We start from the raw sequence: 26,312 nt of genomic DNA, 5'->3' as shown, positions 1-26,312 counted from the left end.
CCACCCGGGTCTCTGCCGGGCTGCTCAGCGCCGTGGGCACCGACCCGGTTTGCAGCATTGCTCAGGCCCTGCTCGTACCGGGCTCAGCAGAGTGAGAGCTCCACATGTAACATGTTTCCTTCCCTACGCAGGACCTCTCCGTAGGTGGGAGCTCTGCACTGGCTGCTCTCCGTGGAAGGGCTGCTGTGCCGTGCCCGGCATTTCCGCGGCTGACGGTTTCCTGTTTTGCAGGGTGGGAGAAGGAAGAGCCTGCTGGAGTCTGGGAAATGCCTACGTCTCCCTGGGGAGCCATGAGCAGGCCCTGCGTTTTGCAAGGAAACATCTTGAAATCTCCCAAGAGGTGAGAGAAACTGGTTCAGGTCAGAGGGAATTGGTCCACCAGACACTTCTGCTTGTGCCAATAAGCTACGGTTATGGGTTTTGTTCCCCACGCAGGTGTGGGGGGTCTCAGATACCTGCTGGTGTCCAGCCCTGTAGCAAAGTCCCCTCCCTGCAAATGAGGCAGAGGGATCCAGGCTGCGATGAGCCCTGCGGCTCTGCCTCTGCTGCAACACGGTTTGCTGCAAAAACCTGCAGCAAAGACCTGCAAAAAGCAACGCCGGCCTCTGCCCCTGGAGCAGCTGCTGTGACACTGAGTGCAGAGGTGACACTGTCCCAAGTGTCACCAAGCATGCAGGCTGCTGCTGGTGACGGTGCCAGGGCACCCTTTGGGCTCTGCTGCAGCTGCAGCGACTTTCGGCTGTGCCCCCAGATAACTGCAGCTTTCCTGGTACAAAAAAATGAGGCGCTTTCTGGCTTTGCCAAAAGCCAGAGCAGTGTTTGCTCTTTCCTTTGTGCTATGAGGAAATCGGCCTTGGCCTCTTTAGCGTTCCCCAGATGAAGAAATTGCCCTTTAGAAGAGCTAATTGAAATCATCGCATGCGAGTGCTTTGTGTGTTCCTCTGCCTGCCTATTGGACTGGCTGGATCCTGGAGTAGGACTGACACACCAGCCTAATTATGCACTTAATTATACTTATCAGGCATGCAGAGGAAACGCTGTTCTTTGGCCCTGTACATTTGAGGACAAATTAACTTCTGCAGCTGAAGCCTTCCAGGAGCGCCGTGGCGGGGGGCCCGTTGCTCAGAGGCAGGTGGCTGCGAAGGGAGGTGATGCCTCTGATCACAGGCTATGTCAGGAGCAGCTTTCTGGCTATAATAAACCCCTCCATGCTGTTAAGTTTGGAGCAGTAGAGCAGAGGCTGCAGCCGTTCGGGAGCGCCCGTGTTAGCATCTTTCTGAAGGCGATGGGTTATTTTAGCCTTGAACCAGGTCAGCTGCCTATTGCCATTGTGGTTTGGTCCTTCCCAGGCAGTACAGAGCGTTTTATGCAGGGAAATGTGAAGAAGCTGAACGTTTGCACGCTGGTCTCTGCACCTCTCCCATCGCCCTCTCCTACCAACGTAAATGTGATGGTGACACTCGAGTCTGAGATGAAATCCGTCGGGATCGACAACACCAGGAGCTGCTGCAGATGCGAGCAGGGCTAACTGCAGGATTTCTCCTGAAACAGCTGGGTTAACGAATGTAGACCTTAAAAAATAAAATCTGCAGCCGGCCCCAGCTGCTGGATGTGCCTTTCCCACCTTGGCATGTGGCTGGGTGCTTTTGGGCATGGAAATGACCAAGCTGAAGGCAGAAAACCTCAGGCTGTGCTCGGCAGGAGCCCTCGTCATTCCCTTGCCCTTGTGCCCTGGTGTTAATGGGGCCTTAATGATAATCTGGTGTGAGTGGAAATCAGGGAAGCCTTTAACAGAGCACGGCAAGTGCTACAAGACCCAAGCAGGACACAGTAATTTCTCTGGAGATGGTGTCAAGAGCAAATCTCTTGCAATTGGCAGGGGATTTGCAGCTGATAAGCTGTTTGATCCGGCTTTCTTTAGTGGTGCTTAGGGCTTTCTCATGAAGAACGTGAGGATTTACGGTTTTGTTCTAGGGTGGCTCCTGCTATCTCAAAGGAGCACAAGGAGCTGGGGCAAGGCACTTAATGAGGAGCCAGGCGGCTCTGCGACCAGCCACGGTCTCCCTCGCGGCGGCTGCTCTTTCCCTAAGGATGAGAGGCCGCTTCCGAGTGATCTCTGCTCGCTGGTGACACGGGACACGGTCATTCTCGTATTGATTAATCTTTGAGGAGCAGCGTGGGATGCAGCTCCCACTTTAGATAGCGGTGCCACTGGAGCGATCTCTTCCTGAAGGTCTAATTGTGTGGGAAATTCAACAGTTCTGCAAAGGTGAATTGTGTCTTGAAGCTTTAGGATCAAATAAGCTACGAGTGGGATGGGAATTCTCAATTTAGCGTCTCTTGAAGTCCCCAATTCTTTTCCTTCCCTCTTCCTGCCTTTCTGGTGGATTCACAAGGACGTTTCCCGGTGTGTGGACGCGTCCTCCACTCGGAGCCTGGTGTGGGAGCCGCTCCAAGCTCTGTGGATCGGAGCCAGGAGAGAGGGTCTGGAGCATCCGAGCCGTGAATGTGACCCTGCCCGGGAATGCGCCCCGGGGCCTCTGCCATCCGGATGCTCCCAGCACGGAGGCTGCTGGCCTTGGAGCTCGGTGCCCGCTAACCCATGGCCTCCCGCTCTCGTCCCGCAGATCGGGGACCGCAGCGGGGAGCAGACGGCGCAGCAGAGCGTGGCCCGGCTCCGCGCGGCGCTCGGCCTGCGCGACGAGGACGGCGCCGCGGCCCGGCGCGCCGCGGGCTACGAAGCGCAAGGTGAGCGTCGGGGCGCTCGGCGGGAACCGCGCGGGAAGCGGGAATGCCGGAGCAGGATGCGGCGCCGCAGGCAAAGCCTGCGAGGCGTTTGCGAGGAGAGGGTGAGGATGGAGCGGGTTTGTGGCACATTCTCGTAGGGAAGCCCTGTGGCCCCGGCGTCTCTGCAGCAGAACTGTTCCCTAGCGAGAGGCTGAAGCACCTCCTGCATCCATCAGCATGTGAGCAGGCTCCCGTTCTCCTCTCCTCCATGCTTTCCATGAGCTGCAAGGACAGGGAAGGATCCAGCCCTGGAAAAAGGGCATGGAGGGGGCTAACAGAGCCAGTCTGCGTCGGGAAGGAGATTTCCAAGCAGCAAAACCCTTCTTTTGTCTCGTCTTGAAGCTCTGCAGTCCCCTTTAACCTTAAAGTGACTGGTAGGACAGGCCTGTTGCTGAATGTTAAGTTACCTGCTGGAAAGGGAAGGTTTACCCAAAGCCCAGCTGTGGGAGAACCTATTTAGCTGACGAACCTTGTGGGAGCCCATGGGACTTGTGTCCTCTCCTGGTGGCTCCTGCTTGGAGGTCCTGGGCGTCCGGGCCGGTGTTTCCTTGGCTCCTCTCACCAAGTTCTCCGAGAGCCGCTTAATATTCTGGGAGCAGCCGGGTGGCAGGAGGCCGAGCTGGACGGAGGGGCAGCGCCGCACGAGTCCTGTGAAAGCAGCGACCTTGTGCCGGAGCGCAGCCACGGCGAGCTTGGAGCAGCGAGCTGAAGGGAGGGAAAGGAGCTGCAAGGCAAAGGAACAGGCGCTCCCTGCTCCTCTGAACACCCTGAAACGGGACCCCGCAAGCAGCCAGTGCCCTGGCACTTTGCACAGGCCGGCCTTGCCCTTCGGAGCGTGTGTGTATCTTAAGGAGGATTTTCTTGGGATCTGGGCACTTGGGAACGGCAAGAAGCACAGGCCGGAGCTGGGGGATGCCCCAAGCTCCAGCTGGTGCCGCCCTGGCTGGCTCCGCTATTCCAGGGGGGTTTCCAGCATCCTTCCTCCTGGCAGCATCGCGGGGAGGTCCCCATGCCTGGTGGCCGCCCCTGCGCTCGGCTGGGTTAACCCGGGTCTCCCGTGTGTGTCAGTGGCCTCGTGGTGTCCCCTCCGCGTTCCCGGGGTGTCCGGGAGCCCCGCGGAGCCGCACGCCGGGTTGTGTCCATGCAGGAATGTGCGCGGTGCCGCGTGCGGCTCCGTCCTCCACGCGGTGCCGGGCTCGGCTCCTTTGAACCCCCGGATCAGGTGGGGGAGAGGCAACCCGCTTTCATGTTTCCCAGGCTGTTTGTTTGTTTGCCTGCCTGCTTTAAATAGCTTTGAAGTATCTGAGAAGCGCGTGGGGCTGCTGGAATCGCCTCGGTTGACCAGCCCGCTGCTGACACGACGCAGGAAAGCAGCCAGGCCTGGCCGGCCGGTGGCTCCAGCGGCGAGGCCGAGCCGGGAGAGACGCCAACGGCTCCGGCGTGGAGCCTGTCCCGTCCTAAACCAGTCGGACAAAACGTGTCGGAGCACTTGGAACTGTTAGTATTGAGCATCTGCAGCCCTGCTTGATTCACTGGGCAGCTCCAGCCGAGCCTGTTTTCCCCCCAAGCCTGGGCTGCTCTGATCCTCGTGCCCTGAATCTGCAGGGCTTGGAGGAGGCGGCGCTGCCTCCAGCCGAGCGGCTTTGGGCAGGGAGCGGGGTGGCCTCGGGCCTCCTCTGGGTCAAACTCCCTTAAAGGATTTTGTATGGATGGGATCGCTGGCAGCTCCTGGGCCCAGGAACCAGGCAGGGGTTCAAAGCCTGGGGACAACCCACCCGCAAGGAGGCGGCCGATCGCGATTCCCAGGCTCCGGAGCAGGGCCGAGTGTGTCGCTGCTCTCGGAAGCTCTTCCCGCGGGTGTTTGATCCACTGCAAGGCTCTGACGAGTGCAGAGCGCCGCCGTTTCTCCTACCCATCCTGGATCCCTCCGTAGGCCGCAGCCGCCTCCGTTGGGCTCGTTTGGCTGTTGGGGACGTTGCGGGCGTTAATTACCGCGTGTCGCTTCCTAGTTCATCCTCGGCTGCCTTTTGATCTCGCTTGCTCAACGGGAGCCGATAGCGGGAGACGGAGGCGACGGAGCTTTGCTGGCTCCTGCCAAGACCTTGGCGGCGGTTCCTGAACCAGCCCTGAGGTTACGCGGCTCCTCCCGCTGGGTTTATCTCCGAAATTCCTCCTCTCTCCCAACTGCTAAACCCTGCGCGAGGCTGCGGCCAACGAGGGCTTCCTCTAAGGCGGCTCCGAGCTCCAGCAGCTCCAAGAGCTGCGTTTGTCTTCGCTGGGTGGCAAGGTGCTCTGCGCTCTCTAGCTTCTGTGAGTACAAGCCGCTATATTCATTTTTCCCCCCTTTCTTCGCTAAAGCTTTATTTTCAAATAGCCTTAACCAGCTTAGAGAGAAGCTAATGCCCGTTGCAATGGGAGAACGGGAGTGGATCATGCCCCAAAGCACAGCCAGCAGTAACAGTTGTCATCTGAGACGTGGCATCACCACCAAGGGACAGCCTGGTGCCACCTGTCCCCAAGGGAGGCTCTTGCTCCAAGTCCCAGCTGTAGCTGTGCAGCACTGCTGCCGTTTCAGCCTTTTTTTCTACATGTTGAATATACTTTTTTTCTTGTAACAGTTTTTCCATGGGGGGGAGAAAAAAACTCTGCGAAATTGTTATTCTGGAAAAGGCTTTTGTAGCGCTGGGGTTTTGTCTGGAAAGCTGCTATTTGCTCAGCTGCGTGCTGGCCTGTGCCAACGAACACACAACTTGGGAGCTGGTCAGGGAAGCGCTGGAGCCCGCTCTTCCCAGCGGGAGAGGTTTCCGTCCTGTCCTTCGGCTCCCCGCTCTGATGAGGAGGATGAGGACGCGGGGCCTTGCAGGGGATCGGGGTGGCACCGGGTGTCCTATTTATCCCTTCAGCTCCAAGTCAAGTTTCCTCTTGGCTTTTGCCTGGATTGGGAGCGGTGCTGCCGGCACCGGGAGAGCCTCGCACCGCTCCAGGCTGTATCCTCAGGCACAAGGGCCCAAGTAATCGGGATTCCCCCGATCCTCTCCCTTCTCAAGGGCAGGTACATGGGCAGAAGCAGCACAGCAGCTTGATATGAGGGTTTTATGACTCGGTCATCATAAATAACCCGTATCGTTTGCTTCCTCCAGCTAGAGAAAAGTGCTGTTCTATCCCAGGAACACCAACTGGGGGAACAAACGCCAGCATTTATCATGTGAGTGCCGGCAATAATAGAGGTCAAGTGGATTTATGGTGCCAGAGCCCATTATCCATCCGAAGAATAATTAAAGCGCTAAATGAGCTGCTTGTCCTCCAGGAGGTGTTTTTTTTTTTTTCTTTCTCCTTCCTCTTTTCTTGCTGCTGTGCTTTTTTGCCCCGTTTTGAAGTGCTTGCCGTAATAACGGAGCTCTGGCTTGGCAGCGATTTCCTGATGAGAGGTCGAGAGCGGGTGATGTGAGATGCTCTGCATCCTTTCGTGGTGCTGGACCATCTCTCCAGCCACTTCTGAGCTCAGCGGGGTTTATAAACTTGTCTTTCCCTGAAAAAAAGAAGGTCCTGAGCTGCTGGGGTCTGTATAAACCCTGGGAAGAAGCTGCCCAGGGGTCAGGCTGCTGCTGTCTCAGTTAAAGATAGAGAGAAATGAAATTAGGAAAAGGCAGAGCCTTGGACCTGGTAAAATGCAGGTCGGGCTGCAAGGAGCTCCTGGAGGGGCTACTGCCCCTTTCCCCTCTAGCTGTGTCTAAAAATTTGGAGCCTCCCTCTGCCCCGGAGCAGGGTCCTTCCCTCGGGCATCAGCACGGAGCTGGGGTTTGCAGGGCAGGGGCTGCAGGTGGACATCAAGGGGATATGGAAAATCCACAGGGAAAAGCAGGCAGCAGGTGTGTGTGTGTATGGAACCATGCAGGGCCTGTCCCCTTGCGAGAGGAAGGAGGTGGGAATATCCAGGGAAGGTTGCATGGATGCCCCAGGGCAAGAGGAGGGGAGAACAGAGGGGAAAAGGAGGGTGTGAAGGGAGACGGGGCTGTGCTCTGTGTTCCCTTCCTTCCCAGTAACTTTCCTCCCTTCCCAAGTTTTGTTGCTTCCTGCCAGGCTGGGAGGTGACTCCATCCACTTTGAAAATCCTGGAATGTGAAAACGGTTAAACTCCTCCAAACTGCAAAGTGTGAAAGAAAAATCAGAAAAAAAACTTGCTTAATGGTGGCGTTGAGATCACAGGGGGAGGAGGGAGAGGTTTTTTCTGGGAAAAAACATTTTAAAGAGAAACAAGAGGGCTGAGCACGGAGAAGAACAACATCTGAGGAGCTCGGGAAAGCAGGGCATGAATGCGGGCAGTCAGGAGCCGCGCTCAGCTGATGTTCACAAGAAGGGCTCGGCTCGCGCCGGCCGCGGCCTTGGCGAACCTGCGAGACAGAGCGAGCATTTAGAAATGCCCCTGAGGTTTTCCGCTGCTCCGCGGCAGGCTCGGTAAACACGCCAATAAATACCGGAGAGAAAGAAAAAAAAAAAAAAAAACACCCTTGCAGAGGAACAGAGCTGGGTTTTCAGCTGCTCCATCCGCTGCTGCTGTTGGTTGGAGTTGGGGCGAGAGACGGGGCCGGGGTTGAACTTCCGCGGAGTTTTCGGCGGAGTTGCTGCTGTTCCTGGGAGAAGCCCCTTGGAGGAGGCGGGGGCGGCGCCGGGAGTCACGCTCCGAGATGGGGGATTAGCGGGACCGGCGCCGCGGGTGCTCGTGAGTACGGAGAGCCCCGCGGCCGGGCTGGCGCGTCCGGGGGGAACGGGAGACGCGGCGCAGGGAATTGCACCGCTCCGGGGGGGATTCCGGCCTTCGTGCTCTCCCAGCTCCACCGAGCACGGGGTCCAGGTGGGGACAGAGGAACAGCGGCACCAAAACTGCCAAAAAACACCCTGTTCTGCTGCCCTAACTGCTGCGCCCGTCTCGGCTGCCTCCGTGTATTAAATTAACCCCGGGAAAGGCAGGTTTACTCCGATCGGAGATTAATGCTTTCTGGCTGGCAGTTTTAACGCTATTGCGAGCACAAGAGCACCTGGGGACGGAGGTGTGTGACTAAGGGCTCCCTGGAACGATCCATGCGTATCTCTTTGGGCGCACCGTCCTCCTTCCTGCTTCCCGGGAAGCGCTGCCGTGACCGAGGGCTCGGGTGGTGGGAAAGCAGGGGGGTCCCTGCGGGACAGGGACCGGCTGTGCACAGAGGGGGCCCTTCCATGGCTCTTTCCCCTAGTTCTTTTGTCCTTGTGACTGCACGGAGAAGCTCAAGGTTGTGCCTTGGATGCATTCTTGAAGGCCGAAACATGCAGATATGGGGCAGCCCCGCAGAATCACGAATCTCTATTTCGGTTACGGCCGTTTCCAAAGCTGGAGCTGATGGTCACGCCGCCTGCGGCAGCGGGGTTTGTTCCTCCCGATTCCCGGGATTTTGTTCTCTCCAGGTTGCGGCATCCCCCCCTTGCTGGTTCAGTATCCAAAACCTCGCGTAGCCCAGGCTGCTCCCGATCCTGCTGCAAAAGCGTTTGGGGAAAAAACCCCAAGTGGATACGGAACAAAACGCTCCCGATGCCACAGACGGTCCCGCAGCCGAGGGCCGCGGCTCTGCGCCGGGCTGAGTTTGGGACACGAGCGGTGACGCTCACGCGGGGGCACCTTGTCTTGCAGGGGCCAGGCCAAAGAGGAGCCAGCGCAGCAGCATGGACAGCCTGGACCTCCTGCAGTTCCCCTCAGAAAAGGTAAGCGGTGGCCGTGGGATTTGTCATGCTTGGTCCCCAGGAGGCTGCCGCTCAGCCCTCTCAAAATGTCATTGGTAAAAATCACTTGTCCTCATCTGTCCCTTCCCGTTTCCAGCTCTCCTAAGCGCCCCAAGGAGTATTTCCCCTTTCAGAAAAGCACGAAAAGCTCCCTGGAATTGCAGATGGGTGCATGGGATCAGTGGGACCCAGCACTGAGTTTGGGTCCCTAAAACATCCCCTGGGTGCTCTGCTTGCAGCCGCGACGCTGCTCCCGCGCGCCCTGCTCCCCTCCTCCTGCTCTCGCCTCCCTCCTCGTCCCGAGCTCCTCCGTTTGCAGCTCCCAGCTGGTTCCCCCGTTCCCTTATCCCGTCTCTGCCACACTAAAACCTGCCTTCCCGGCTGGATCTCACCCTCGAGGCGCCCACGCGCCGTGACTGCCCCCCGGCAGCAGCGTGGGCCGGGCACGGGGCGCCAGCGGAGCCGGAGCCAGCGCGGCCCTCGTGCCAAGGCTCCTGCGCCCTGGGCGAGGGCAGTTTTGCCACGGTGTTTGCAAGGGGTTTTAGCGAGCGCGGCTGCCAAAGCTCGCTAGCAGCAGCGGCTGTTTTGGAGCTTTCATCTGCCGTTCCCTCTGTAAATAAACCAGCCATGTCTCTCCCTCCGCACCTGCGTGTTTTAAAGGATGTTTCTCCTGGCTGCGGAGGAGCCGGCTTCCTTGTGTGCTGTTTGCGTGATGCTGCTTCTGCAGTTATTAAATTACCTGGCAGGGAGGTGCAATGCGTCCTGCTTGGCCTCCCCGTGTCCCGAGCATCGATCCATGTCACCCAAGGGTGCTGCCCCTGCGCCTCTCCTGCCCCCAGGCCTTCCCGGTCGAGCAGCGTTTGCAACAACCGTTTCCTGCCTTCCCAGGAGCAGAACGGTGACAGCCACCACGTTGGAGAGCTGAAGATCACGGGGAAAGAGTTCCTGTCGTTACCCGTGCGCTCCAAGAAATACCGGGAGCACCAGCCCAGCGCCGAACGAAGGTGCCCAGGGTCCAGCGCGTCGCCGCTGGACGCGAGCGAGGTCCGAGTCCAGGTGTCACCAGCGGTAGGAAGATGCTCCTTCCCCTGTGCTCAGCGCGGTGCTTCCAGGATGCTCCTTCCTGCCTGGTTTTTAGGGATCCGGGGTGGCCGCGTGGCACAGGTCCTGCCCGGCTCTGCCGTGGCACTTCGGGAGCTGCAGGCAGGTCGGTCCCCTGTTCCGTGTCCCCGTTTTGGCACGTTGCTTCCAGGAAAAACAGGGCCCTTTCCAGGTTTTTGCAGATGATCCAATTGATCCCGGAGCCTGGGATGGCAGCCGCAACCACCGCACGATTCTGGGTGGTGGGAGGGGGCCAAGAGAGGCTTGAACTCGGGCATTACGAGCCCGTAATCTTGGAGTGAATCCAGATGGGATAAACCCAAGCCAGGAAAGACAGGCCCTATAGTCCCTACTACTTTTCTTGGTATTTAACAAAAGCAATAGGAAATAAAATGTTTCCAAGTTGGGTAGGAAAGCAGCTGAGCTGCAGGGCTTGGGATGGAGCCTGCCCATGGCCTGGGATGCCTGGAAGTGTTTTGGAGCAGAGGGCTCTGGTTTTGGTCTGCTGGCTGCGTGTGCACGTGCACACGTACGGGTGTTTACACACGTGCATCCCTTTCCAAGCACAGACCCGTCCTGATTTCCTGATTTTTCAGTTCTCCTCCCTGACTGCTACAGACGGGATTTTTGCCCCGTTTCTTCAGCCTCCTCTGAGCTGATTCCCAGCAATGCCTGTGGCAATGGTCTAACAGGAAAAGCATTTCCTGCCGCTCACCGGCGCAAACACGATCACGGAGAGGGAAAACAAAGCTCCACCGAGGAGACAGCAGCGTGGGGGCATCTGAGGGAACACAACGGCAGAGAAAAAAAACCACTTCTGCCAGAAATAGCCCTGTATTTTTAACTCAGATGTTCAGCCAGAAGCCAAACACAAGCCGTGCTCCGACAGGAGCGCGGCAGAGAGCTTTCCTTGGGAACGGAGCAGGAGCAAACAGGCTGTGGCTGTAGGAAAACACCCGTGGGACGTCGCAGCCGCCGGTGACCTCGTGACAGCGACACGAGCAGTCGGTGTGACAGGGGCCCGGCTGGGCGCTGGGGACCCGAGGGGGCCACGTGTCACCAGTGTCACCTGCCTGTGGCGCGTGCGGGCACGGAGATGCGGGGCTGCTCGTGCAGGGGGGAGCAGGTCGACCCGGTGCTGCCGTCTGCTCCTTCGGCCCGCCGGGTCACAGTCCCTGTTTTCAGGGAGGACGCGAGGTTGGACCAGGGAAGAGGCTGCTCCTGGCCCCTGCAGTGTGGGATTTGGCCCTAGGATTGTCCGGCCCTCAGCACAAGCAGCGGCTCCCTTTCCCCAGGGCTTTGGTGTCATGGGAAGGGACATCCTGGGGATTGGGAATTCTGGGGTCCTCAGCTTGTGTCTGCCACAGGCCAGCCCCACACCACCTCTGTCCTCCCCATCCCGGCTCGTGCTGCCTCCCCACGGAGGTTACAGAGGCATCAGGGTGGTGGCGGCCATGGAGTCACCCGCGTGTGGGGCTGGCCACAGAGTTGCTTGAGCCGTGGGTGGAAGGAGCCGTGCTGTTGTGATTAGCGTTGGCGATGATGATGATGCTGCTGCTAATTACGGAGCCGTGGGGAAACTCCCCGTGGGAGGAGGCAGGGGAGGGCGCGAGGCCGGAGCGTGGGCAGGGAATGGAGCCGGATAGGGGAGCGCGGCCGCTCCGAGGGCAGGAGCCGGCCCCGGTCCGGGCGATGCCGCCTGCGCGTCCCCGCGGGCCGCGTTCACTCGGGGGCTGAGACGCAGCCTCGCTCTTTAAAGCAGCATCAAAAACGCAGGTTTTGCACCATGTGAGGCTTGCTGGCATCGAAGGCTTGGGCATGGCTGTAACCCCTCTCTTCCTCCTCCTCTTTGCGGCTCCCGTTCTTCACGGCCTTCCTAACCGCTGCTTTTTACAGAGGGTTATTAGGCGTGTGGGATTTTTCCCGTGCTTGAGAAATATCGAAGGCCACAACCGCAGTGTTGTTCCCTTGCGGCCCTGTGTAGCTGAGCCTCGAGGTGTCCGTGGGTTTTCTTCTCGTGTGGGTGAAAATGAGGGGGGATCAGGGCTCTAGAGATGGTCCCGCTGGCCTGGACGCTTGTGCTGCTCCGCACCGAAACGTCGCTGCTGCCCGGGAGGTGCAAAGGCAGCAGGAGCCATGGGGGGAGGCAGCAGCATCTTCTGCCACGCGCTGCCTCTGCCGCATTCGTAAATTATCGGTTTCTTTCTTAAATATTAACAGCTGCCAGGTAATGAATTCCCCCTCTCCGCATGATAATGGTGCTAAAATTGGGATTCGCCTCTGTTTTTGCTGTAATTATGCAGCGAGGGTGCGTGGTGGAGTGGGGGCCTCGGCAGCACCGGGCCTTGGGCCGCATGAACTGAGTCCTGCGGAGCCCCGAGAAGCTGCATCCTGGCGCAGCCCTTGTCCTGGCGCCGGCATTCCGGCTCCCGGGATACCGCCGCATCCCGCCTGGGGAGCAGGGCCGGGTGCGGGAGCCTCCATTGCAGCAGGAGCAGCCACGTGTGGATGTTTGGGCTCGGAGCGACCGGGAAGGGTCTAGGAAGGAGGCAGCAGGTCCCCAGCGTCCGCGGGTTCCGGATCTGCTGAACGGAGCTCGCCGCCGTGGTCTCTTCTGGCCGACGTCGCAGTTCCTGGCGCTCTGAAGCCGCAGTTGAGGTCTGCCCTCCTCTTTGCGCAGCCTTTTCTGCTGGCAAACTGTCACCCGTCACGCGAACGAGGCAGCAAAAGAGACGCTGCGCTCACCATTTCCCAGAAACTGTTGCTTTAAAGAGAACAATGCTAAAAAGAACGGGGGGAAAAAAAGATGAATTGGAGCCAGAGGCATAAAACTCTGAATGTTGGACTTCTCCCCAAACCTAGAGCTCCTCGCTCGTTTCCCGGGGCTTGGCTGTGCCTGGGGCACTTGGTATGTTCACAGATCTGGCCTCTCATGTGCCAGAACTGCTTAAAAAACCATGGCCCGGGTGCTCCTGGGTTTAAAGGAGCAGGGCTCTGCCTCGGTGCAGCTTCTCCCTGATAACGGCTGATGCTGTGGGGGCTGCAGCTTGGCCCCCAACACGTAAATGCAGGAGCAGCCGGGGCGAATCCGGGCAGGGCCGGAGCCACGAGTCCCGCAGCGGGTCCTGCATCCTGCCTGGAGCATCCGTGGCTCCCGCTGCTGCTTGCGCCTCTCCTCCCGCCTGCGTTTCCCATTAGCAGCGCTATTTCGAGGCTCCCAAAGGCAATTAACACGAATTAATCTCAAAAGCCCTAAATAGCATGTGTTTTCAGAGCCCCTGGCCCTTCCCGTTCCCCGGGGATCGCGGCTCGGTGCTGCAGGGTTGATGAGGAGACTCGGAATTAGGGTAAGGCCCCATAGACCCCTGCGGATGCAACTTTCCACCCTGGATCTCGGCAGCGAGCGCGGGGGACGCGCAGGGCCCCGCGGTGCGGCAGAACTGGGGGGGTTGCCCCCATCTAGGACCGCCTGCACCCCTGTGTTCTCCAGGTACCCGCACGCACAGACCTTCCTCTCTCCGCAATCCCTGAACGCAGGGAAGCTTCGTTCTGCCCTTCTCAAAGGGTGGCCGGGCCGGGCGGTCGCGTTTTGCGGGCGCCCCTTGCGCAATGGAGCCTCGAGGCCAAGCGAGGCCGTCGGGCACGGCCGGGTAAATAACAATTAGGGCTCGGGCGTCTGCTGCAGCGCGTTGGTGCCGAGCTCGGACGTGCGAGTCCCCGGCTCCGTCCTCGGATCCGTCGTCCTCCTCCGAAGAGGCCACGCGGGAGTTGAGCCCCGTGTATCGACCTTGGCTTTTGCGCTAATTAATCGGGAATGCGGGTCGCGCTGTTTGGGGCATGGTGGGGATTTGGGTTTAGCAGATTGTTCCTGCTCCGTGGGGACGGCTGCTTGGCTCCCGCCGGCCGCATCGCCCTGCTCTGCCACCCGGCTCCAACCTGAGGGCTCCGAGCAGCCAGATCCCGCTCGGAACCCGACCTTGACACGGGAAACGCTGTCAAAACCCGCCTGGAAAAGTGGCTTTGTTAACTCCAGCTGTAGCTATTTTAAGGGCTGCTTGAGCACCCTTTTGCCTCCTGAGGAGATATTGGAGTGATTTCCAGTGATTTCCATGTCACGAGTGCCCAGGTCTCTGTTGTAGCAATGGTTCCCTGAGCTGGGGTTTTGAGGGAGATCACAGCATAACGGGGAGCGATTGCAGAATTAACGAGACCAGTGCCCAAAGCGGTGAAATCTGCGCAGGGGGGCGAGCTGTTTTGGTTTTGTTTGAAGCAATGAGACTCGAGTTGTTGGAGATCTCCAAACAGAAGCAGCTTTTAGCGCCCGCGTTCGCGGGGACGAGTGGGCGAGTTGTTGAAAGGGAGGAGGAAAAAAAAATCCCTCCGTTTGAAAGCGGTCCAAGCGCAGGGGGAGAACTGCATCCCGCGGGGCCGAGCGGCGCGCGGAGCTCCGGGGGGCAGCAGGGGCTGCATCCTGCACCGGGAGCAATGGGAACCCTCAGCCCCGCGCGCTTCCCGCACCTCCAAGCACCCTGCAAATCCTTGCGATGAGTTTGGAGCCGGGGAAAGGCGCGGGAAGCTGCGTGGGCTTCATCCCAGCCGCTCTGCCGCTCCCGGAGCGGGATGCGCCCGCGGACGGGGAGCGTTTGCTTTTTAAACCCTGCTGCAATTGGAACCACCCCCCTTCCCGGGGACACACTTAAATGGAGAGCCCGTCAGGGGAGGTCGAAACCTCCTCGGCTTTTGCAACGGGCAAAATATCCTGCAGCAGCTGAGAGCTGCGGCAGCGTGGGGAGGGCTAGGGGAGCTACTCGAGCGCGGGGATCGGGGCTGCCCCGCGAGCTCCTTCCGCAAAATCGATCCCGACGTGTTTTTAAGGAGCCGCGTGCGCGCGGGTGGGAGGGGAGGAGGTGGGAGCAGCGCTGAGCGTTCACACGGCTCCGCCGCGCGACCGAGCGCGTTGGGGAGCGCCGAGCGAGCAGCGAGCGGGGCCGGAGAGCGGCGGCATCCGCAGGGCGGCTCCGTCGGGACAGCGGAGCCTGGGAAGAGCCGGCTGCCCCGTGAGTAAAGCCCTGCCCTCTCAAAGCGAAGGGGAGCCGGGGTGGGAGAAGGGGGCGGATGCAGGGACGGAGCCGAGATGCCCTCGGGTGTTGCCTGCAGCTGGGTTTGGAAGTTTGCCGGTTTATCCTTGGCTTGAACTTTTTATCATGAGAATTGCTGCAACTTCAGGGGAAGGAGATGAGAGCGGCACGCGGAGCCTTCCCGTGTGCCAAGGCTTTTCGGGAGCCGAGGGGATCCCGCTGCTCCCTGTACCGGACCTGCCGGGTGCCTCCGTCGCAGGGCAGCGGGTCCTGCGGATGCTTCACTGGATCGGATCTTTGTTGAAGCAATTCTTGTTCTGCCAAAAAGCTCAAATCCCACGATAAGTTTTGGGGGGTCTTTTGGGTGCTTTGTTTTGTTTTCTGGTGATGGGTCAGGGTTTGGAGGGGCGCTCGGTGCAGTGTCCCCTCCAGGTGATCCCCTCCCGCTGCCCGATCCCTGTGTCCATCCCTTTCCCGCTCTGGAGAACGACTTTGCTCCAAGCTCCCGGCTCCGAGGTGCTGTCAGGAACAGCTGGGATGGTCGGATCCGCTGGGATGGGGATGCTCCAAGGATGGAGGAGACCTCCTGGCTTGGCTTGCAGGACTCTTGTCCTCCCTGTCCTCACGCCGGCACCGGGACCTTGGCATGGAAACACCACATGAAACTAGCATGGGAGCAACCACCGCGGTCCGGGCCGATCCTGGGATCCGTGGCTTTCCTGGATCCGAGCGGAATTGGCCAAGGGGGTTTTGGCACAGACCTGCGTGGCTGCAGCTGCTTTCGATGGCGTTTCCAGCACCTTGGCTGTGCTGTGTGAGGCACACGGGCACCTGGATGCGCTGCCTGGGCTTCCTTAGCCGGGCAGCTCCGTGTGGCTCTGCATCCCGGTGGAAACGTCATCCGCAGGAAGCGGGAGTAAAACTCGCTCCATCTGCCCTCGCTGTCGGGATGCGGGATGGCGCCAAGGGTCCGTCGGAGCGGCAGAGCGGGAGGCGGGAGAGGGGCTCCCAGCCCGGCTTGCGCTCCGGCTCGCTGCTAATTTTGATGCTGCCCTAAATAGCAGCCGAGAGATCTCGCCTGCTCCGCTCAGCGCACAGGAAAACCGCTCCTGCCTCTGCAGCGCGGGGCTCCATCCCGCAGGCACGAGCGTCTCCAAGGGCAGCGTGCCGTGGGCGACCCACACCTGTGGCTTTTCAACCCATTTTGGCCATGCTCCCCTTGCCAGCAGCAGCTCGGGGCTGGCAGATGCCTCTCTTATCGCAGTCTAATTTTGCAGCCTGTTCTCAGGAGCCCTCCAGAAGTGCCTGGTGCTCTCGATGGGCCCTGCGTGGAGCTGGTGACGGGTGCCCGGTGCTGCACGTACGGGCACAGCTTGAACAGACCGCGGTGTCGCGCCGGGGGGTTACTTGCACCACAGCTGCTTTCCCAAAGAGCTGTAATTTTTGTGCCGTTGGCTGCAGCGAGCGGCACCGCATGGCTCTGGAGGCAGAGGAAGCACCAGGGCAGCTTGGGGTAGTGGCTGGGGGCAGCATCCCTGTCTTGGGGCCCGGGCACGGGATGGTGCATCCGTCCCCGGGCATCGTGCTGCCGAGGGGCCACCAGCTGCTGGGAGCAGCGCTGCAAGGAGGGGAACGGGATGTGTTTTCTGAGCGTAAAACGCCCTTTCTGCCCTGGGATGGCAGCAGCATCCCAGTACCAGGGAGGGGGCACAGGACATCCTGCAGGGTCCTTCACTCTCCTTGTGTGTTTTGTGGTCTCTGCAGAAGATCAGCCGCAGCCCCTCGGACGAGGAATGCTTCTTTGACCTGCTCAGCAAGTTCCAGAGCAACCGCATGGACGACCAGCGCTGCCCGCTGGAGGAGAGCGCGGCCGAGGCCGCCGCCACCCCCGTGCCGGCCCTCGAGGAGCGGATCAGTAAGTGCCCAGGTGGCCCTGGCTCGGGGACGCCGCTGCCGTGGGGGTCCTGCGAGCGGGGTCGCGTTCTGCCCGAGCCCAACGCGGGCATCTCGGTGGATGTGCAGGGTGGGTGATGGGCTTGGGCTGCTGCGGGTGAACTGAGGCTTGCAGAGCAGGTGGCAGAAGAAGCGTGAACCGAACTTGGATTTTTTTTTTTTTTTGTGCCTCTTTGGGACATCTCTGCAAGTGCTGTGTAACTTGCACTAGTGTAAGAGAGAAGCCAGGAGGGCAGGTGAGCACGAGGAAGACGAAGGAGAAGCAGGGACAAAGCACAGAAAGCAGCTCAGGGCTGCGTTTGCACTTCCATTTCTTATCTTTTTTTCTTAATGAAACCGTGTTGAGCTCTTCTGTTTACACCTAGCTGGAAGCAGCACTAGGACACGCAGGTCTCACTCAGGTGCTTAAGCACCATCCAGCAGGGCTCAAAACATTTCACTTAAGCTGGTCAAGTTGCTTAGCAGTTTCCAAAACAGCAGAAAGTGGTGGCAAAAGCGAGGTCCCCAGCACCACTGCCATTGCCAGGGCTGGAGCAGACCTGCACGCTGGCTGCAAACGGAGCTGCCTTCCTGCCCTAAAATAGGGTGGAAACAGCCTCGTTTTTTTAAAGATGTGCCTTTCGGGTGCAGAAGCATGTTTGGCTTCACCTGCTGTGTAATTTAGAGGACTATTTTTGCAACACCAACCTTCCCGAAGGAGGCACAGGGGGGCCGAGTTCTGCTTCACTGCCGTCCGGCTTCAGCGGCGTCACTGCGAGAGCAGCCGAGTGCCTCGAGGGGAGGGCTCCGGATCTTGCTGCATTCCCACATGGAATTGTTTTGCCTATCCATGCTAGGACAGCAGGTGGAGGGGCTATTCCCCCTGAGGATTTATGGGGATAATATATGCATACAATGTGTGTGTGTGTGTAGGTGCAGGGCTGGATCCCCCCGCGCAGCCCAGGCTGGACGTGCTCCGTGGAGCTGAGAAGAAGCAGGCGCAGGCCTGTTTGGCTAACGAGTGTTTTGCTAACGAGTGTTTTGCTATTGCGTGCTCGTGACGCACGGCCTGCAGCTCGTAAAGGCCACACTGAGATGCTGGAGTGGAGCTGGGGACAGTTTCTGGGAGCAGTGGGTCTCCATCCAGGCCAGCCTGGCAGAGGTGGCAGCGCTGGCTGGGCCTGGCAGCGAGCCTGCCTCGGGAACGTGGAAAGCGGCAGGTTTATGTGTGGGGTTTCTGCTCCTTACCCGATTAAGGCACTTGTTACTTCCTCGCTTTGCTGCCCGGTGGGTTTGTGGGTACATCAAAGGCTCACGAGGCAGGATGGTATCAGCACACACTGGTGTTTTGACAGCCCAGCCCTGTAAAATTGGATGTGTTCAATCAAAGGGAGGCCCAGGAAAGGTGCTGGCGCCAGTGGGAGGGGAACGAACAGCTCGAACCCAAGTGTTTCTGCTTCCCCCTTGCAAGGAGAGTGGCTGTACCCGGCCGCGGGGTGGTGCAGGGCCTGGGCACAGCGAGGACAAGCAGGGCTGCGACCGCCGTGACCGGCTCTGTCCTCTCCCTGCTCGCAGCGCAGCCCTCGCTCGTGGCGTCCCCGCAGACCGAGGAGTTCTTTGATCTCATCGCCAGCTCGCAGAGCCGGCGGCTGGACGACCAGCGCGCCAGCGTGGGCAACCTGCCGGGCCTGCGCATCACGCACAACAACCTGGGGCACCTGCGCGTGGAGGGGGACGCCCAGGAGCCGGGCGATGAGTTCTTCAACATGCTCATGAAGTGCCAGGTACCCGCGGGGCGGGGTGGGACGCGGGATTCTAGGAAAATTCCCATCCCCTGAGCCCACCCGGCCCTCCTCGGGGGGCCCCGCTCCTGCCCCTACCCCGGCTCAGGGCCCGTGTCCCCCGTGCAGTCCTCCAGGATCGACGACCAGCGCTGCGCGCCGCCCGACGCCATCCCCCGCGGCCCCACCATGCCCGACGAGGACTTCTTCAGCCTCATCCAGCGCATCCAGGCCAAGCGCATGGACGAGCAGCGCGTGGACTTGGCCTCGGCCCAGGAGGAGGCAGCAGAGGAGCAGCAGAGGCCCAGTTCCAGCTAAGACCTCACCTTTGGTTGGGGGGGTTTGGTTTGGCTTTGTTTTGGTTTGTTTTTTAAAGGAAAATAAGCGTAGGCGGTTTCAAACCCGAGTGCTCCTGCTCCACCACGGGCTTCTCTCCGAGCTGAACCTTGGCGCTGCGTGGGGAGGCTCTGCTCCCGGAGGCTGGGGACAGCTTTGAAACACGGGTTTTATTTTAGTTCACGTGGCCACCCTAACGCTGGGCAAAGCACAAGGGAGGACTTTGGCAGCCCCTTTGCTCGTCACCTGCAAACCCAGGAACTTGTGCTGGCAGCCGAAGGAGGAGCCCAGAGCGGGTAGATAACTCCAGCCTTGCTGTCTTATATTTCCACAACACTTTAAAGCAATGGGGAAAGGGAAGAGCACCTTTCTGGAATCCTCCTGGCCTGCCTGCATCGTGAGGTGACACAAATTGCCTTGGATCCTTCCCAGGAACATCCTGCTCGACTTTGCTCTTCCTACAGGAGGAAACAAGTCCAGGTCAGCGGCTACCCAGGCTCTTTTAAAACCTCACCCCCAGCTGCAGCCACGTTCCCCTGCTCTGTTAAACCTGTTCTGGGCTTGCTGGGGACTCTGCAGGAGAGCCCCGTGCTGTCCCCTGGCTTCCCAGCCACACGCCTGTGCAGAGTTGGACCAGAACCTTCCTATCAGGAACCCAGGCTCTCCTGCTCTTAGTTTCTAGTGCCTGGAGCGGTCGGAGACTTCAAGGGAACAAAGCCTGAAAGGTTCCCGACCCGCTTAGACAGCAGCAAACTTTTCTGGCCCTGGCTTGTCACAAAAGCAAGCAGAGCCACCAGCAGCCCCTTGGCGCCCAGCCCCAGTGGGGGAAGCAGCCCCTTCCTCCTCCTCATTTCTCCTGGAAACAGTCCTGATCCCGGTGCCCCTGGGGGGCTGCTCTGGGCAGGGCGCTCAGCCCAGCACCACTTCAGCATGAAAAGGAGCCCCTTGGAGCCCCAAGCTGCGGCGTTAGCCGGGAAGCCGGTTCCGCCCAGCACACAGTGCCAGGATCTACACTTATTTTCACTCCTTCCTTTTTGGAAAAGTGGGCAAGGCAAGGCCGGAGAGGGGAGCAGGGATCTAACACCAGGAGGTGGAACATTTTTTTTTCTCAATTTGACCAGAGAGGCTTCTCTTGGACTCCGAATTCTGCCAAACTAGATACGTTCCTCTAGAGAAACGGATTTTGAACAAAACAGCACTTTCTAACTGCAATGCATTTAATGGAAACATTTCCAACCAGCAGTAAGATTTTTAGACCAGTGATGCTGCTTATGGGGCATTTAACCTGCCTGAACTGACCGGCTGGAGGGGCGGCTGCGTTGTACCTGCCCCGGGGAGGACTCACCTGCCCCCCGGCCTCCTCCCTGCGCAGCTCCCAGCCCCGGAGATGCCGAGATCCGGACGGGAGGACGTGCCCAGCCGGCGCTCCTAAGGGGAGGGAAACGCTGGAGATGAAGACACGGAGCAGCCGTGGGTCTGCGCAGCTCTCGGCCGGGTGGTGAACTGGAATCTGACCGTTAAGCTTTCAGAGGTGTTAATTATTTGCCATATACTTGAATGTATGAGCTTATTTATTTTTTACATGTGTATTTGCTAATGTCATTTTATTGGGGAATTTCCAACCCACAGGTACTTTTTTTTTTTCTAAAAAAAAATAATCTGCCAAAATAATTAATATATTAGAAACAAATACAGCTCCGTGGGAAGGGGCGGGGGGGTTGTGCTTAATAAATATTTGTGTCTAAGCTTCAGTGACAAACATTCATTTCCACTATTTTCTGGCCAACGTGGCTGCTGTGCCAAATGCAGAAGCAATGTTGGCCTTTTGGAATAGGGTGGGAGGGCATGATACTTTTTTGTGGGAGACATCAGCAGTTATGAAATGCTAAAAAAAGGGTGCATGCAGCCACCTACACATCCCTTTACATTAAGAGTACAAATTTATCTTCAAGAGCAGTCACCACGGGCAGTTCTGCCTGCCTTAAATGCTTAGGATCTGCCTTACTGTACTTACTGGCTAGAGAGGAAGGAGCCAAAGCCCTGAGCATTCCCTGCCTCTGAGCAACAGCCAAAGCCCAGAAGTTACCAGGACAACAGAGCATTAAAAAGCAGCCCTGTAGCCCAGTCCCAGAAAAGAGCTGCTTTTCTGCGGGAGCTTGAGCTGTCCTTTAGGAGCGGGGCTTAACCTCTGCTTCCAGGACAAAGGCAGGCCTGAGAGCAGCAGATTCTGGACACGGAGCCCAGCGAGGACAGAGCCCGGCCGCCTGTGCTGCCCACGCCAAGATGAACGAGGCGCCGTGGGTTGTCTCGCTTCTCTGTGCTCGGACACAAGAGGCCTCTGTGTCTGACTTGAGAACCGGGGCCCCGGATACGCAACGGAGAGAGGTTTAGATTCCTGGGAACACGTGAAATCCCTGTAAGGGATGGGGTCTCACCTGCTGTCTCTCTGTCCTTAGCTGCTGGGGAAGGGCGCACACGGCCTCCAGTAGATGTGTGTCTCACACACAGTATCTACAAAACTGAGAGATATCCAGTGTGAACAGGATGAAAAGCCTCAGCTGGACTCGACTCCAGAGGAGCCCGCACAGAGGAGGGTCCAGAGGAACTGCAGCATGTGAAGGTGAAGGGTGTAGAGGGCAGTGCTGGGGGAGGCCAACAGCCCTTCCCACTCGTGCTGCCGGGCTGGGATTCCCGCAGGGAGCTGCTCTCCAAGGCTGACACCCGCCGGGCAGAGCCGGCATTGCCGGAATCGCCGGGCAGGCAGCCAGGCCTCGCAGTGCTCCGGGGCGGCTCTCAGCGCCCGACGCAGCTGGGGCGCCCCCGGGACACGTTTGGAGGCGAAAGGGACATCTGAAAAACAGGCAGCGGATACTAATGTGTGCCGCTCAGCTGCTCGGATGCCCCGGGAGGGAGGCGAGAGGCAGCTCTGCTGCTTGCTGGGATTTGCGCGCTGCCAAGTCACGTCAGAGCCGCGTCCCGGCACTTACCTCACCGCTCCCCGGAGCCTCCTGCTCCAGCAATCCATCTTCATGGGGCTGGAAGGGCTCTCAGCCCGCAGTGAGGGACTTGCAGAGCACCTAGGCCCTGCAAACTGCAGCCTGGCTCTTTCCAGGCTCCTCACAGCCATCCCGTGGGAGCCGGCCAGGCTGGGAAGCGGCCGGGGGCTAAGTTAACTCCTGCTGGGAGAAGCCAATAGCCCAGAGCAGGGCTTTGGAAGGGGAATGCAGTACAAAAGAAAGACTTGCTGGAAGGGAAACAGAAAGCAAGAGGAGGCCAAGGAGCTCCCATTTTTCCAGGCAAGCCTCATGGAATAGAATTCAGGAACACATGCGCTCCCATAACAGACACCATGAGATGCTTCTAGAAATGCGCAAAAGGCTCCGTATTTGCGGTATCTCCTGAGAATGCCGTTTCGCCACCCTTTGCAGCTGCCACCTCCCATCCACAGCTAAAAAAAGAAAAACACCCCTGTTTGCTGCACCTTCAATGACACTCAAGGTGCTCTGCTGCACCAGGCCGCCCCTTCACTTTGCTTTCACCTGACACACCTCAAGCTCAGGAGAAAGGCTTTTCCTCCTCACCCTCCCGAGCCTTTGGCTAAATCCTGGTCTGCTGAGCTCCTCCTAGAAGTGGGCTTTTCTGCTTCCTTTTACTGAGCAGAGAAGCTTGCCTATGACACAGGACATTTCAGGAAAAAATCCTCAAAAGCGAGCACATTTTTAATGTAATCTAAGCAACAAATCCTCCTGTATTATACGCAAATTCCCTCACACAAGTACAAACTCCCTCCTTCCAGCTGAAAGCCCTGAAGTATTTTCCCAGGAAAAGCAGCCGTTTCCTGCACTGTTGTACCCTGCAGCCTCAGTGTTTGGTGCTGACGAGTCCCTGCGGGCTGTGCTCTATAAAAACCACCCTGTTTGCTGCATTGATTACACGGGCAGCAGCCAGCAGTGAGGTCTCTGCACGCCACACAGGTCTCTCGCACGATCTTACCCTGGAGATCTGTCAGCTCCACACGCTCTGCAACTTGCTCTGGCCGAGACACTGCCCTGACTTGTCAGGGCGCTGCATTTCGTAGCAAAGCGGCAGCAAAAAATGTGTCACCTTCTATCCTGGGAGCTGGTTCCTACAGCCTCAGGTGACAGCATGACAGCCTGCTGAACGAGCACTCCGGCTGCCAGCTCTAAGGGGCCTGGACCAGCCTCTGTCTCCATACAGCATCAACTACTAGAGATGCTGCACTGAAGAAATAGTAAAAGAGAAATTCTGCTAGTTCTTAGAGCAACGCAGGAAACCCTAAGCTTCCCATAGCTTGGGGCATAGTAACAGCTAAGAAAAGCAAAGAAAGCAGCATTAAAGAGAAAAAAAATCAGGTTATAAACAACCCATTGCCAAGACAGCATAAGACCTGCAATAGCCATTCTGCTCTGCCCCATCAAAGGCAGTAGCACAACGTGGGCAGGATGCTGGGTCTCGGGTTAAGGATAATAAGATTGAGCCACTCTCCTAGCAGCACGTCCAGACGTAGGATTCCTCTCTCTTAATACATGGATTGCTCTATTATCTGGTTGTCTCACAGGGAGAGAGCAGGAGACCTGGATGATACCAGGATCTGATTGTGCAAAAAAGCAGCTGATGACTTAAGTTCCTGTCAGCCTCTCAGAGCTGTTTAATCACTTTGATACTACTTACCCACAGGAAAATATGACAACCTTCCTGCCACTCAGAACTGTGTTTATAACCAAACACACAAAATTACTATGAACTCTTCATACAAATAAATAAATACATTAATACATGCAGTGTCATCACTGACTACTCGGCCAATTAAACACCACGAGCACCTAGATATGTTTTGCTGAAAGAACTGGGATTGTTCAGCCTGGAGAAGAAAACATTAAGAATTTTGCTGCTTCCTGCCTAAGGTATTTTTTTTGCAGTCGGGGGGGTTGAGCCCTGGAAAAGTGCAGTATCATCACCTTACTACCTGATTCATCACTACCCAAGTTATTAAGTGCCTGGTTAACACCTAAATTTTTCAGTTACAAAGTTGTTATTTTTTCTTCTGGCTGATTTTAATGTGCAGCAGTAGCAATAATGAGTGCCTCAACAGCTGTCAAATAACACTGAGAGCTTTCTAGACGCTCTATTTATCCCTCATGTGCTTTACAAATATTAATTTCAGCTCTTGTGATACAACACGTAACATAAGACCAGAAAAGGGTGCTAAAACTTCCATGCAGAACTGCTCCTCCTTAGATTAAAACACACTGGCCAAGAATTACTGGTTCTGGTCTCAAAAGAGATCGATGCAGGATTGCTGACGCTGATTAAGCACTCAGGATGGCTTTAAAGTCCACAAAGCAAGTAACAGGGAAAATACCCATATTCCTTCTCTAAAAACATTACCTTGGTCAAAGGCAAAACGACGCAGGACAAAGACACAAAATAAGAAGGCCGGGACATCCCTGCATTTATTTTAAACAAAGACAATGAAAATGGGGAAAGAAATTCTAAGTCTCTCCCTGCCACAAGCAGAAGGACACAAAAGCAGTTCATGAGGTCGGTCCCTTGCCGACGGTCTCCGATGGAGCCTCCCCACCTTCTCCCTCCGCAGGAGGATTTTGGGGCTCGATATCTGCAGTGCTTTCCAGAAGCAGTTCCAGGGCTTCCTCGCCAACCACACGTCTCACCTTCTCCCCTTTGGCTGCCAGGATTTCCTCGATATTCCTGAACAGCAATTTGAAGATCAACAGTGACACCACGGCATGGGCTGGATGCAATACTCAGGTGGAGGCTGTTATGCTCCACTCTCAGCATTAACAATATGCAGTGCATCCACACATAAATTTTATCACAGTATTCCTCCATCAGGAGCCTTAGAAGCACATTATTAGCTATTACAGCTGAGCAAAAAAAAGAAAAAAAAAAGGTATCTAAGGGAGTTAGAAAGCACTGAAATTATACAATCAACAGCATTTTGGTCCACGCGTTTGAAACACTCAGGGAAAACTAGCAGTGATTTAATGAGGCCTAACAGAGAACAAAAGAACCAAACTAGAGACAGCGATTCATTTGCCAACACCAGCAAGGCTGTCTGTGCATCGTACTGCTTCCAGCTCTGCTTTAAACCACATATTTGGATCCTAGGTAATGACTAATGTCCACTGTATAGCAGATTAGATTGCTCAGTTTGTGCACCTTAAGAAGCTGTATGAAACAGAGATTTATACCCAACAAAATTTTTGCTTTTATCTAAACCACATTTAAAAAGCATGAAAGAAATAACTTATCAGCTCAGGAGGATGCGGTAACATCCCGACAGTCCTTTGCACTGCTAAATAAGAGATAGTGTTGCTGTCGCACCTACCTCTTTCCTTCCAGGTCTGAAAACCATCCTAAGTTGTCTGCTATGACGTGGTGATTCTTGCAGCCGGGGCACTTTACTATTACCACCCCTTTATGGTAGGCCAGCTTGGAAATGGTTTTTGATGATCGAGTCTGGCAGACCTACAAGGCAAACAAATTACATTTTATGACCAAGCTGATCACAGATGTCAGAGGTTTTAAAAGAGAGGAAAACATTTTATTCACCCAATTTAAAAGATGTCCCCCACTATCTCTAGCTGTTGCAAGACGGCTTGAGCACGTTGTGACGATTTGTAGCGTTGTACTCAGTCACACGCAACACGCGCTTCCCACTTGGGTGTACAGAAAAGATGTGGCCTCACAACATAGTCACCTTGTTTCCTCATGAAAAACAGTTTTAAACATTTCCATAGCTTTATGTTATGATGAGAAGGCAAAACTACGAGCTGAAAATAAAATATTGGTGCTTTGGGGAGTTCAAGTGCTATCGATACCTACAGCTGCAATGTTAAACCTCAGAAATTAGACCCACATTTTCACCTACTTTGGGTTTATTCTGAATTTTTTCCTAAAATATACTGAGAAATTATTGTTACTTGGACTGAGAAATGTCCTAACTTTGAATTAAAAAATAAAATAAAGACCAACTGATCAAAAGCTGCTAATGCACAAGGGCAGCCGGGGGGGGGAGTAGCTTAATATGAGTAATTTGTGCCCCCCTCGCCCCACCGCCATGAACACACATTTAAAGGAAAAAAACGGGAAACGATTTCTGCGGAAAGCAGCCTGCCCCCGTGCCCGTTGCGACAGAGGCGGTCACGTGCCAGAGGGGCCTTTTTTTATTACTTTTTTTCTTGAGAAAGAGCCGTTTCCTGAGCGCGCGCGCGGCACCCGCAGCCCTCCCGCCCGCGCACCTTGCACGTATAGACGAGCTGATAGTGCGTAGCCTCCAGCCGCCCCACGGCGCTGCACAGCCCGCGCCGCGCCGGCGGCCCCCCGAGCGCCGGGATCGCAGCTCGGGCTCGCGGCGGAACGAGGAGGAGGCGGCGGCGGCCGGGGCAGCCCGCGGCGGCGGCGGCGCGGAGCAGCGCACGGGCGGCCTCCCGCGCGGCGCGCTGCATGGCGCTGAGGCGGCGGCCGCCATGTCGCGGCGGGGCAGGCGCCGCCCGCCGCCTCA

The 26,312-nt window shown here is 57.3% G+C and overlaps 2 protein-coding genes across 2 annotated transcripts in view; one reads left to right on the top strand and one right to left on the bottom strand.

Moving 5' to 3' along the window:
• Positions 1-18,755, top strand: part of GPSM1 (G protein signaling modulator 1) — a 37,398-nt gene extending 18,643 nt beyond the window's left edge. Inside the window, exons 8-14 of the mRNA XM_088525346.1 lie at positions 232-340; positions 2,628-2,748; positions 8,450-8,520; positions 9,427-9,606; positions 16,482-16,632; positions 18,225-18,433; positions 18,560-18,755. Coding sequence (XP_088381472.1) covers positions 232-340; positions 2,628-2,748; positions 8,450-8,520; positions 9,427-9,606; positions 16,482-16,632; positions 18,225-18,433; positions 18,560-18,748 — 1,030 coding nt within the window. The 3' untranslated portion in view covers positions 18,749-18,755. The remainder of the gene's footprint in view (positions 1-231; positions 341-2,627; positions 2,749-8,449; positions 8,521-9,426; positions 9,607-16,481; positions 16,633-18,224; positions 18,434-18,559) is intronic.
• A 5,460-nt stretch (positions 18,756-24,215) lies between these two features.
• Positions 24,216-26,256, bottom strand: DNLZ (DNL-type zinc finger). The gene is made up of 3 exons (XM_088525345.1): positions 26,050-26,256; positions 25,137-25,276; positions 24,216-24,496 (listed from the first exon to the last, which is right to left on the bottom strand). Exons 1-3 carry the CDS (start codon positions 26,254-26,256, stop codon positions 24,322-24,324), a joined length of 522 nt encoding a protein of 173 aa, XP_088381471.1. The 3' UTR covers positions 24,216-24,321.
• Between the last annotated feature and the right edge of the window lie 56 nt (positions 26,257-26,312).

This window comes from Tinamus guttatus, unplaced genomic scaffold, assembly GCF_059628265.1.
Source record: "Tinamus guttatus ecotype Peru unplaced genomic scaffold, ASM5962826v1 Tinamus_guttatus_pri_ptg000226l, whole genome shotgun sequence".
In the NCBI taxonomy this organism is placed as follows: domain Eukaryota; kingdom Metazoa; phylum Chordata; class Aves; order Tinamiformes; family Tinamidae; genus Tinamus; species Tinamus guttatus.
Note: the sequence above shows the minus strand (reverse complement) of the source record. Positions and strands in the feature narration are given on the sequence as shown.

Coding starts and splice junctions, on each gene's coding strand:
- DNLZ (XM_088525345.1), bottom strand. CDS start 26,256: ATGCAGCGCGCCGCGCGGGAGGCCGCCCGTGCGCTGCTCCGCGCCGCC. Junction 25,277..26,049: donor AGCTCGTCTATACGTGCAAG/GTGCGCGGGCGG, acceptor TTTGCCTTGTAG/GTCTGCCAGACTCGATCATC. Junction 24,497..25,136: donor TCAGACCTGGAAGGAAAGAG/GTAGGTGCGACA, acceptor ATTGCTGTTCAG/GAATATCGAGGAAATCCTGG.